This window comes from Lepisosteus oculatus, chromosome 5 (genome assembly GCF_040954835.1).
Source record: "Lepisosteus oculatus isolate fLepOcu1 chromosome 5, fLepOcu1.hap2, whole genome shotgun sequence".
In the NCBI taxonomy this organism is placed as follows: Eukaryota; Metazoa; Chordata; class Actinopteri; order Semionotiformes; family Lepisosteidae; genus Lepisosteus; species Lepisosteus oculatus.
This window is the reverse complement of record NC_090700.1, coordinates 19,778,463-19,792,041: the sequence shown is the minus strand read 5'-3', so window position 1 is coordinate 19,792,041 and position 13,579 is coordinate 19,778,463. Positions and strand designations below refer to the sequence as shown.

Sequence of the window (13,579 nt, the reverse complement as noted above, 5' to 3'; positions counted from 1 at the left end):
TTATTATTATAAAACATTATTTTTATTATTATGTTATATTATGCTAACAATTACTTAATTGTTTAATTAGAAAAGGATAATAAGTCATTTTAGTCATTTGTACAGTTGTAAAATGAACAGAACAGGAATGCAAGGATTTTTTCTAATATAAAACTAGAAAAAATTCTGTGAATTATGGCATTAATCTCAAATTATATCAGGACTGCCTGCTGACTATTTGCTGCCATTAACAATTAAGATGGTCTCAAATCAAGAACATATTTTATCCCCCCCTCTTATATTAGGAAGTATCAATGGAAATAGATCCACCAGTAATGAAGGAAGGAAAACATCGTTCAGAAGGGAGGAAATCAAGGTCTAAGTCTGCTTCCAGGTTGGCAATGCCTTCTTTCAAATTTAGTGCAGTAAACCCTCGGTTTAATGAGCAGAATCTGCTTAAGGGGAATTTTGCCTGTAAAATCAGAAACACCAGGCCTTTCAGCAATACATAACTAAAACAAGTAAAGATAAATACTACTTAGTTTTAAAATTCAGGAATGTTAATGGTGCCTTATAAGGGTGTTGTTCATTATGTATGTTTTAGCAAATTTGATACAATGTATTGATGACATGAAATAGAGCTTTTTTTCTCAAATAATAAGTTTGGGCTGAAAAAACATCATTTGTAATTTAATGGACAACCCACCATGCGATTTGACAGACACCCCATTTTTCCTATTGATCGGTTAAATTGAGAGTCTAATGCAAATGAATAAAGAATTTCTAGGAAAGCTTGTTTTGTAGCTTAACTAACGATACCACATAAGTCAAAAGGGTGGAATTAAGTATTCTTGTTAAGATAAAACTTAACATAGCTTACTTCTTTACCTGTGGTGGACAGATCTCCCAAAAGGAGGAGATCTCGGTCTAATTCCCGCTCCCGGAGATCACGGCACAGGAGGTCTCGATCTCGCTCCCGAGATCGCCGCAGGCATTCACCGCGCTCCCGGTCGCAGGAGAGGCGAGAGAGGGAAAAGGAGAGGGAGAGGAGGCAGAAGGGACTGCCGCACATCAAGAGCGAGACTCTCAGTGGTACGCATGCATCTGCCTAGCCATTCATTAACCAGCTCTGCACATGTACATACTGTCAACCTCTCTGAGTGACAGTTGTGAATTTTTGCCGTTCTGAGTTTGTCTTTGCATGTTCTAGTTTGTAGCACGACTCTCTGGGTAGGTCAGCTGGACAAAAGAACGCAGCAGCAGGATGTGGCAAGCCTCCTGGAGGAGTTTGGGCAGATTGAGTCTATTAATGTAAGTACAGACTTGGGTGGAAGCTGTGGAACTTAAAGGTAGAGCTCTTCACAGCAGCTCTTGATGCTGTGAATAAGTTTACAGTTGAGCTAAACCCTTTTCTAGTGTAACTAAGTAATGATCACCATTTTGAGGTTGTTCAGTAAGTACATAATGCAAAAGGAAAGGCATGAAATCAGTTAATCCCCAAGTTGTAACTATTTTTCTTTGCCGGGTGGGCTTTGGCAAATCCACTCTGTGTAGTTATAAGACAAGATTGGATTCTCTGTCTGGCCCATGTCTAACTTTGGGAGCAAACCTTGGGAGCTGACTTATCAGAAATTAGTTTTGTAACCTTTTATGACATCATTACCTTCATACTCATTTGTGCGACATTCATTTAAATTGTATGAGTTTTTATAATGGTTTCATTTTGTTGGGCTGAGTAATAAAACATAAAAGGTGGAATTCTATTTTTTTATATGCTGCCTGCCATCATTTAATTTGAGGTGTTATATGGTGTCTGAATTTTATTCTTGTACCCATTTGCTGCCTTATTCTTATGGTTTCAGATGATCCCACCCAGAGGCTGTGCGTATATTGTGATGGTTCACAGACAGGATGCCTTCCGAGCCTTACACAAGCTAAGCCGAGGGTCTTACAAAGTAAACCAAAAGGCTATAAAGGTACAGCATTGATATTTTTTTCCTGCTTTGAGAGTTGCACGGTAATCTTTACTTTTGCATGACATTGCCTTTCATAGTACCACCGTTCAGAGGTACTTATCAATATGTACAAGTTAGCTAACTGGAGTGCATAAACTTTAACTGTTCTGTAGTTAATCAAATACATTGTGATGGAACTTACACAGCATAATGTGTTATAGATAAATCAGAACTTGGAAGTTATGTGGGACTGTTGATGTAGATATGCATAATTAATGCAATGATATGGCAATTGAAAACCTATTATAAAGCAAGTTCAAGGAACAGATATATAATGAGCAGCATAAAAAACATTTTTACATTTTTGTACAAATTTATTTTTGTGCTGTAGAGTGAGCTTGAGATGGAGGTTTAATATAATGTCTGCATACCGTTGATAGTCTTAACACCTGCAGTGTTTGTAAGAAGGACTTGTCATTTCTTCTTATTGAGGCTGACATAATGTATGAGACATTGGCCAGTAACAGAGCAGTATTTTTCAATATAGTACCTGTAACTCATGTCTAACAAAAACGCCTATTTACACATTTAAAACAGTAGGTGTATAATTACATGTATTTTGGTGTATTCTTAACACAAGGCTCTGTTCTGTCCAGCTACTTTTGTTTTTACTATGGCTGGATTAGAGATTAAAAGATTAAGGAAACGCCAACAAAGTCACTATACACTAGGATGTTGGCATTGCAGAGTTACATTTTAGACCATTCTGTCTTAAAACAGGTACTTCATAATTGTGGAACTAGGGAATTGGAGTTTACCCTAATTCTTATAAAATATTTCACACACATTGTCTATTTTCATGGTTTAGTATGTCAAATATTTTTTCTTAATCTGCAGATTAAGGATTCTTAGTTGTGTTGTGTTTGATTTAACCCTTAAGGATAATTGAGTAAGAAATTGTTGCATTGGCAGGGGCTGAGGTTTAATCACATTTATTAAATAACATGACAACAGTTTGCTAAAAAGCTATTTAGTGAGTGCTCTAAATCCATACAATCTAGACATTTTTTTCAATCATTTGACATACATTTGAACAATGCAAAACTTTCATTTTTGTTCCACTTGCAAGATTTTATTCCTAAAAACAGAGAGAGAAAAAACTATCTCCAGTATTACTGTGAAATTCCTTGTGTATGAATTAACATCTGAAAAAAATATACAATGGATTGCATGAAATCTCTGCTATGTTAACATTTGCAACCTTTTCATGAACTGGCCATGTTATTTTTTTATGCAAAGCAAGTGGGTGAGAACTATTGTGAAAACTCCCAACATTCTGAGTGATCTAAGTATTATATTTATTCTTATTGTTAAGAACAGAAACGCACTCAAAGGATGTTTTAGGCCATACATTCTTTTCACCAGATGCTTGTAATACTGGAAAGGTTTTCTTTCCTTTTTAAGATTGCATGGGCATTAAACAAAGGAATCAAACCTGAGTACAAGCAGTATTGGGATGTGGACCTGGGGGTGACCTACATCCCCTGGAACAAAGTGAAGCTTGAAGACCTGGACAGCTTCCGTGAGGGAGGCATTTTAGACACAGAGACGCTGTGTCCAGGTAATACCTCACTATAGTTTATTTCCAGCATGCACAATCCACAGCAGTTAATCATTATCTTGCCTTTCTTCCTATATATTTTAGTTCATGTGAAATATTTAAACAGAAGTTAAAGCAAATTGTTTTCGTATGTCATTTAAATTCATGTGAAAAATGACTTCAAGTTCTAGAACTTGACATTGATTATTTTAGGTGGTGTACAGGTTTTAAAATTCTTTGCCAAATAGCACAGCCATTCTCCTCTTTTCCAATATATTGAGGCAGACATTACCTGATTGTTTTGAGGGGAAATGCATTAATCTGTGTAATCTTCAATTAAAGCACTTTGAGATTATTATTCAGTGATCTATGTGTATAGCAGTAGTCAGATCTACTGTCCCAAAATATTACTTAGTATTATTAAGTATTAAGAAATGTCCACCCCCTATTGTACTGGCCAAATTAAGAAAAATACATAATTGTTAAAGGATCTAAAATCTGGATTCATTAGGATTTTACTGCAACTGTGTATTCTATAAATATCAGATGTAACATAAGGCACCACCAATCATAAACATTTTTGTAGTTAATACATTTCATTGTACTTACGGTATACTTATTGTGTATCCAGATATATTTTATGTATTACATGTGGGTGGGAGAGCGGGTGGTAGGTGCATCGTCTCATTCAACCAGTGCAAAAGACAATCCAGCATTGTCAATGTTTAAAATTGCCCTATTTTTCTATGCCAAATATTTGTCACATCACTAGTGTCATGAAGCTTACCTGGAAGCCTGTGAAGTCATCATTCAAGTTTGTTGAAGGCTAAAGCCAATTCTTCTCCATTCACAGTGTATCTGTTTCTGCTATGTTCCGTGCATGTTGCTCTCCAAACAGCATCCTTATGGCTGAATTCCTTGTGGCAACATAGTGTGCCCAGATGCTATTGGCTGAGCATATACCAGTAAAATCATGTTCTCATCTATGAACACAGTGTTCCTTGCCCTGTAGGTTGTATCAATGATGTTATATTGAGTGGGAGATGCACTTAATCCTTTGCAAGCAGATCTGCAGCTGGGTGTACAAAACTGTTGTCCAGAAGCAAACCAACCTTGCAAAACCAATTTCATTAATTGACATGTGCTAATCAAAAATGCTGACCCTGTCCTTGGCATCCTTTAGTCCTGTCTGTTTCCTGTCCCTATAGATAACTAACATCTTTTGAGGAACATATCGCCAGTGAAGTTACTATATTCAAGTTGTATAGTTGTTCTGGAATAAAGTTTTTATCATTATTAAACTAGCAATTTCATCAACATAGTCTAACATCTTCATATATGTCCAGCTGCGTCTAACGTGTAGATGCATTCTCATAAAATCTATCAGAAATCCAATGCCATATTTTAAATTGTTAGCCTTATAAATCATTACAATTTTCCTTCTTCTGTTCCTTCTTTTTATTGGTATTGTGTATGGTTGAGATACTGACTGCATAATTGTGTTCAGTGTTTATTAAAATGATTGAGGTTGACCAGGCCAAGCATCGGTAATTTTCTGTAGTTGTTAATTTTTTGTAGCTATGTATAGTCTTATCAAAATTCTCAGTTTTAACTTGATCTTAATATGTAGTATTAGTATTCGTAGAATGCAATAGCATTATCTAGTGTATGTATATAATACAAAAAATGACTTTATGATTTGCTTTATTCGGATATAATATTCTCAATCTAAACTTTTGGACAGTTCTGAAGTTTGAACACCTGAATTTGACATCCTGAATCCAAGTAGAGACTTGCTTGCATATGTAACTTTTCATTAAATGTATCCATGGGGTTGGCTGATTCAAATTCACTTGAATTTTTAGTCACCTGATTTTCATGGTTCAACACGAAAAGTATGTTTGAAAAACCTTAACACCTTGAAAGGCGATCTCTACAGTACATTCAGTGCTTTGAAAAACAGGAAGCCGAGCTTATGGTTAAACTTGGTTGTTCCAGATGCTGTTCTGCAGGTTTTTAAGTGAACAACTCGCATATTTAGTAATGGGTTGTACCAGTGTGAAAAGATCTTCAAGTGGCAACCTCTTCCACGTAATATATGAAAAGATAGTTAACAAAAATTTGATAAATGTGAAATACCAAGTATATAAAAAGCAAAAGCCTCCACACAGGAGTTGATCATGTCTTAATTAAGCAAATAACATCTCAGCATGCTTAGGGTTGTTTATACAGACATGGTTTCCCATAATTATGGCTCCAAGAAGAGACATCAGTGACTTTGGAAAAAGGGGCGATTGTTGGTGTTCTTTTGGCAGGAGTGTCAGTGGCAACTTTAATCAGTAATCAACTTTAAGGTGATATCAGCATAGAAATCAGAGGGAAAGACATCACAAGTGGAAGCAGATTCAGATAGTCCAGGATAGTGATACCTGTGCATTAAATTCAAAGCAAACAGTTCACTGCAGATCGGTTAACAGTGAATTTCGACCTGGGGTACGAGCATCCATTTTCAGCAGATACAGTCTACTGAGAACTCCACAAAGTGGAATTTCTTTCCTGTTAAGAGTGTCTCCTGGGATGACAATGTCCACAGCTGCAAAGCATGCGTGGTCACCCAATGGATTGATAAACATGACATTGATGTTATCTATACATTTTGGCTTTCTCAGTCACCAAATTTGAACCTAATCCTGCATTTAGTGGATGTTCCCAGTGTGAGTTAATTAGCTCTCTCATTGGGGAATGGTGCCGTATCCCTCTTGCAGAATTCCAGGCATTGGGATGTGCTGGCCGAATCAGCTTTTTTAACCATGAAAGTTTTTTTGAAATGAGATGTTACTGTAGAGACATGAACATTAAACTCTGGAGCTTGGATCAGTCTGTTAAAAAAATTCTGTTCTAGTTAACCACTCAGCTGAAGCCTTATATTGTCCTTTAAGTTTTAAGAAACATGGAGTGCTATTTAAATACAAAGCAGTACCACTCTGATTCGCTCTTTCGTTTAATACGAAAGCGAAGTAAACATTGTTAGACAAAATTCAGATTTAAGAGCAAACCAAACAAGTCTCCTGAATATGGTGTCTGCATGAGCTATGAGCTTATTCACACTTACTTTATTCCAAATACCTATGTAGGATGCTCTTGTTCAGAATGAGGTGTTGTCACAACTAATTGATATTCATCGTGGAATGTGACTCAACAGTCTAATCAGTCATCACATGCTAATTCAGTTTGGTGCGACGCATTGAGGTTTTAAAAATTGTGTACAATATTTTTTTCCTTAGAGTGGAAGAACCTTTCGAATGACACAGAGAAAAGTGATGAAGTCGCTCAGAACGGAGGTTCAGAGGCTGTACAGGCTGAAGAAACGACAGTTGTTGCTCCTGTACAGGTAAAACCTGTAGGATTTCAGGTGAAACAAAAAGGGCTCTTTCATTTTTCTCAATTTACATTTTTTCCTAGGGGGTTTAAAAGATGCTGGAAATTTCTATTTGAATTTGTAATGCCTATATCCCTACCATATCCCACTGAAAATTGAATATTAGATGTTTGGTGCAAGGTTTGCATAAGAGTGTATATGGTTCATTGTGTGCTTCATTTTAATTTTGATGTGAGTGATTTTTGGTCTTAGTGAGAAAGTTCTGCAATGCCCCTACATCAAAAAAAATAAATTTGGCCTTTATCGTCCAGGCTGTTTTCAGCTTGCCATTTAACAATGGTCTCCGATCACAGATTGGTCTGAAAAGTGTGCACCACAAAGTGTGTGCTGTCCTTGCACTCTGTGGTGAGACAATGTCTGAGCCAGCTTTCTTGGCATTTCCTAAACATGCAGTTGAACCTTTACGGTTTGTCCGCAAGGATTTCTATACTATGCTGGTTATGTCTTAATTATATTCTGTTGTGACAAGAAAAATCTACAACATCTTCTGCAGAGAGACCTGGGAAAGGACAAAGTGATTATCTAATAGGAAACAATATAGCATATGCAACTGTATCACTCTAAATTCAGTTTAATGTTATAAAGAAGTGAGCCACGATTAGCAGACTTAAATATAAGAGTATTCACAGTTCTATCTTTATGAAACATTGAAGATTTCCTTAAACTTTTGTCATTGTCTAAATCTTTCTCTCCCTCTTCATATTGACTGTGGTGGTTTTCTGTGCTGTAAATGAAAGCATAAATCAGCTGTCCTTGATGAATGCTCTTCACTGATGTGTGACGACCAAAACTGGGTATATCGGGTTTTCAGGGGGTACTGCATTTCCTCTGCATTTTATCCCATCCTCTTGCTTTCCACAACTGCTCCCTGGCGTCAAGTCTTTCAGCAAGTCTTCTGGAACGTGATCCCAATCCCAACAGTCGTATCAGCACGGACCAAAAGTGAAGCTAAAAATATTGCTCTGACACTTACACAAACAGATGTGTTGCTGCATATTTAAAATATACAAGAAATGCACCGACCAGGTCTAAGGGATTCTAGAAATACGGTATATATGAAAACAACAAATAGAGGTCAAAGAGTAGAAATTAGTTTTCATTATGAAATGTGGCATATTGTCACAAGTTAGTTTTGGAGTATAATTTTCCTGAGCAACAACAACAGTCCTGCCAGTTCTGATGCGTGGACCTGACCTTTAGAGACAAATTGCTTTGCTATGGGATATTCTTCCACTCTTCCCGTGCAGCAGCAGCTAAAAGGTGAAGGTTAGCTGGTCAGGAGGCAGAACTGACCACTGTGCATTTTTTCTTAATGATCCTAGTGCTGTGCGATTTTGCTTTGTCTTTCTGGAAAATGGACACTTCCAGATTTGTTTGTAAGAAATTAAAAGGCATGGGGAATTGTTAGTTTGTCACTGAACAGTAGGTTGGCCTCAATCTGCTCTAAGGGCATTCTTGTATTTAAAGTCATTCCTCCTCATTATGCTTTCAAAGCCCCACCAGTTGGTTTATCTGGTGCAACAGTCAACATATCTCTCACCGTGGAGATTCTACACATATTGATGTCCGTCAGTTCTTCCGTTAACAGAATGTAATTCAGTGGTGAACTAAACGTTGCGAGTCTGCTGTTGCCTCTAATGTTCTCTGGCCCATGTTACCACTGAATGCCCTCCAGTCATGCAAATGGCAAGCTGTCGCTGTCCGTATGGAAGGTTATTTTTTTGTGGAGTTTCTTTTGCTGTACATACTGCAGTCTGAAAACATTTAGGCAGATGAATCAGACAAACATGATGCTTCTGGGCCAGTGTGGTCATGCACTTTCTTCCAGGACGGTGCATGTCCCTTACAAAGCCAATTTCCTGGTTTCCCTGGTACAGTGAGCTTTTTTTTGTTCAAAGACAGACTGCCTTCAATCACAAAAAACCTTCTGGTTGCTTTTAAATTACTCTGAGAAGGCAAGACAAATGTCTTTAAGTGTTCTTGGCATCAATTAAATGCTCCTTTAAATGACTTTTACTGCAGATTCTTTATCTGCTCAAATACCAAACACAGAACAACCAGCATTTTCTGAAGTTATGTGATATGAGCTTGTATTTTACCTCAAAGAGATACAGGGTAAAACTATCTTACCCAAACAGGGGGGAAACAACTATCTATTCATTATTTCAAGTGTAAATAACATTGCATGTGACCTCAAAATATATAAATGTTGAACAATTGCATTATAATTGACAGACAGTTTTCCAGGAAAAACAGTAAATGTTTATTGATGAAGAAGCTTTCAGAAATCTTATTTCAATAACTCCAACAAGACTAAATTAAACAATTAAGTATTATTTTTTCTCAGCACAACTGAAACTTTCACTTCCTGATAAAAATACCATTTAAACAAATCACATAGTGATTTCACTAATATTCACTCCTGGTTCAGGAGGGCTGGTGTGTCATCTGGTTTTAATTCCTGTCTTCAATGAATAGGTTCCCTTGATTCCCCCCCTTAATTTATTAGCTCTGGCTTAAAGTCTTTGTCTCAACTAATTATGCATTACCAGTGGTGATCTGCTGCTCTCCAGGACCAAGAGAATAATAGTGACAGTAATACCATGCAAAACCCAATTTGTTCAACTTTTGATAATCACATGCAGCATTGCTTTTAATAGGTATCTTCTGTTCATTACGGACTTTTGTCAATTATATTTTGATTAGTTTGTTATTGCTGAAGTTTATCAGTCTTTTTTTTTCATGCAGTACATATGTTTGCAGAGCTTTTGCTTATTGGAACACCATAAATTGTAAAATCACTATAATAGCATCGTAACTCTTTGATGAGAGCCTGGGCCTTGTCAGTCTTTTTTGGCCAGGTTTTAATAATTAGAGCTCAATAATGAGTGATCAACAATAATCAGTAATAATAATGAGGTTTACGAGAGTTTGATTTCCCCAACTTTTTGTTTACATGCATAAAAATACAGTAAGCCTTCATGGTACATGTACTTTTTATTCCACTTAATCCACAGGTGATTGTTTAAGCTATGTCTGTCAGCATCTGAAACACCCCAGAACAAAATCATGCTTGTTTTTATCACAGAATGTTATCATATACATTTTGGTTGTGTTATCAAAGTATACATCTACTGCTAATTCTGTTGATGGATCCTGAGATGGCAGACATCAAAACTTCCCATGTACAGTAAGAACAGTAAGTACTGTTACCAAACTATTTAAGAAATTTGAATGAAATTCTTGAGCAATATTTGTATTGTTCACAAGATAAAATGTATAATTTATTGTAGTCTTTGTACAATCTGTAGAGAGTTAAAGCAATTCCACCAAGGATAAAAAAAACGTAGAAATGTTTCACTAATATTAATAACTTAAAACAAAAAACAATAGGTATATCTGCAGTCATTGTGATTAATCTTTTCAGGATTCCTCCTTTTAAAAGAAATTTACCTTTGTAGTAATTGTTTTTAATGCTTGATTCCTTTTGCAGCACATTATCATGAATTTAGTTACAAAATAAACTTCAAGAATAAAACTTGACAGATTTTTGCGGAAGAAATTTTCTCCCAAAGGGTTTTTATTTACTTGCTTATTTCTTCTGTTTAAAAAGTTGATGTCTCAGTCATTGGTTTATATACAGACCAGCTTTAATAAAGCACCTAAGGACTTCATTAGCCTTTGAGAGTGATGGGGCTACATTTGTCAGTCAGGCCTGTATTTTCTAGCTCACTAAAAAATATACTTGCAGTAGTCTTCAGATTTGAAAGTTACCACACCAATTATAAGAAAGACTTCAGCTGAAAAGAAGCTATTCCACCAATCTTGTATGGCTGTACAGAGCTGTCTCGTTGACCCAAGTGTCTGAGTGAGTTCCTGGGTTATCCTGCTCAACTCCTGGACAAGAAGATCCTCTAACTGCTGAAGACACTGTGGTGACCAAGGTCTTCCCCAAGAGTGTCCATTGGGTGCCATGTTGTGTGACAAGGCTGGTCAGGAAAACATGGGGGAGGTTATAATGATGCAGGTAGTATACGCTACTTCTAACTCCATGAGCACCTCCGTTGCCTTGTTAGACTGTGTGCAGAACTTCATGGTGACTGGTTCAATAGTAGTGGTAAAAACATGAATGAAGTAGAGCTTGTCCCTTAATGCTCCCTACAGACATAAGGATCTGTCTATTAATTGTTGAACATAATATAATAATAATTGCTTACGCTCATATAGCGCTTTTCTGGACACTCCACTCAAAGCGCTTTACAGGTAATGGGGACTCCCCTCCACCACCACCAATGTGCAGCATCCACCTGGATGATGATGATGCGACGGCAGCCATAGTGCGCCAGAACGCTCACCACACATCAGCTATATTAGTGGGGAGGAGAGCAGAGAAATATAGCCAATTCATAGATGGGTTAGGGGCCAATGGGAAATTTGGCCAGGACACCGGGGTTATACCCCTACTCTTTTCGAGAAGCACCCTGGGATTTTTAATGACCACAGAGAGTCAGGGCCTCGGTTTTACGTCTCATCCGAAGGACGGCGCCTGTTTACAGTATAGTGTCCCCATCACTATACTTGGGCATTAGGACCCACATGGACCGAAGGGTGAGCGCCCCCTGCTGGCCCCACTAACACCTCTTCCAGCAGCAACCTTAGTTTTTCCCAGGAGGTCTCCCATCCAGGTACTGACCAGGCTCATACCTGCTTAGCTTCAGTGGGTTGCCAGTTTTGAGTTACAGGGTGATATGGCTGCTGGTAACATAGCATCTGTTTACAAGTCCTGTACTCAGGCTGTATAAAATGACCATTGGTCCCTATGGTCTTTTTGTGCTCATACACAGCGTACCATCACGGCAGTCTCTGCCTCTGCTGTCAAACCTGCAGTCTTGTAATCAAGTTTGAAAATAACCAAGATGTTGCAGTGGCTGTATACTACATTGTCATGTGCTTACCAAATATATGCATGTGAAATGCACATGGCAAAACATTCCTATGAAGCATAAAGTTTGGGTCAAGGATCTCATGTTCCTTTTTTTCTCTCCACTAAGAACATCACATAAGTCACATCATTTAGATTTTGATATGTTGCAGGAAAATGCAGCTCTTCAGTACTTGGTAAACAGGCTGGACAAAATTTTTACATTGGGGTAAGGTATTTCTGTATTTAATAGGTGTCCAATACCATATCAAACAAAAACTTGTGAACATTCCAATAAAAAATAACTTTTTTGTTTTAAAATTCAGTTAAGGCTTTTATCTTCAATGCATACACCATAATATATTACCTTTTCTTTCAAATATTCTTCATCTATTATGTTCAAGTGTTAAGTATTGTTTAAGTTTTAATTTGATCAATGACATTTCATCGGGATTTGTGTGTTGTTAATATAAGTTAGGAAATGTAAGTCTCATATATTAAGGATGTACCTTTCCTTTCCCAGAAGGTTAAGAAAATGGGTAGTTTTAAATGTCTTTAACTATGCATTTCATTATAGAGATGGAAAAAGTACATCAGGGCATGGGGAAAAAAGCATACAGTATATTGGGTTTGTTGTTTATCTGATCTTATTTGAAGCAGTTGCAGTATTTGCAATTGTAAGGTGACTTCAAGGTGAATGCTGCTAACTTCTTAAGTGCTCAAGAAAATAACCTGTTTGGATGTAAACAGTTAGACACACATGGTTATAAAGTTGTCAGTTTAGAAAAATATATACCAATTGTAGAAAAATAAAACGTGTTTTCTCCCCAGGAATTCAACCTGGATTTGTGTTTATTGGTGTATAAAAGTGCACACTAAATATTTTATGAGGATGCAAATATAATGTGTAAATGAATTTATTGGACAATCTACACCAGAAAACTTTCAAATATTCTCTGTTTTGGTATTGAAGCCAAAGCTGTTTTATCAAATTAATTCTGTTTATGGCCTGGGTCTATGAACTGGAAGAAAAACACTGCATATTTATATTAACAATCCCATAATGTGGAAAACTAAAAATGAAACTTTGAATGAAAGAAAACTTAAGCGTTTACACATGTGGACACACCGTTTGTAATGTGGTTTCCTTTCCTATGAGGAAGAGTGTTTGTTTTTTTAATATTACATTAAGCTAATGAAAATCCTGTGTCTATGGGACAGATGTCTGGCAACAGCTGAGGTTTAATAACTCATAAAATATGAACCACATTAATTAACATATGACCATCAGATTGTAAACTATTCCCCAAATAAATGAAGCTGTAGTTGGTTATTCTTTAACCAAGGCAGTATCTTGCACACTAGGAAAGGTATATGGATGACTGCCTATGGGTACTAAGGTTGGAGATCTTCTAAAGCGAATGAAGAGGCACCTGGCCAGAGCCAGAGTGGATCCAGTTGTCATAGTCAATGTTGGAACCAGTGATGTAGGTAAGGATAGGTTTACCTTTCTTTGCTGACACATCTAAAGACTGGGGTGCATTAACTTCATGGGTAGGTAAACAGTAACATGAAAAAATTGAACACAAAGCTGATATCAGTGGAGTGGATCTATGGGGATTTGGGCTTTATTTTGAAGCTTTACGATTCACATAGCCTTCCCCTGAGTAGATAGGGAGCTAACA

General features: G+C 37.0%; 1 protein-coding gene across 3 annotated transcripts in view; it reads left to right on the top strand.

Moving 5' to 3' along the window:
* Nucleotides 1–13,579, top strand: part of scaf4a (SR-related CTD-associated factor 4a) — a 44,371-nt gene that overhangs the window by 22,607 nt on the left and 8,185 nt on the right. For 2 of the 3 annotated variants that reach the window (XM_015342002.2, XM_015342001.2), the window contains exons 11-16: nucleotides 285–373; nucleotides 881–1,071; nucleotides 1,190–1,290; nucleotides 1,842–1,955; nucleotides 3,399–3,555; nucleotides 6,819–6,946. In XM_015342002.2, coding sequence (XP_015197488.2) covers nucleotides 285–373; nucleotides 881–1,071; nucleotides 1,190–1,290; nucleotides 1,842–1,955; nucleotides 3,399–3,555; nucleotides 6,819–6,946 — 780 coding nt within the window. The remainder of the gene's footprint in view (nucleotides 1–284; nucleotides 374–880; nucleotides 1,072–1,189; nucleotides 1,291–1,841; nucleotides 1,956–3,398; nucleotides 3,556–6,818; nucleotides 6,947–13,579) is intronic. The other variant, XM_015342003.2, reaches the window with a different exon arrangement.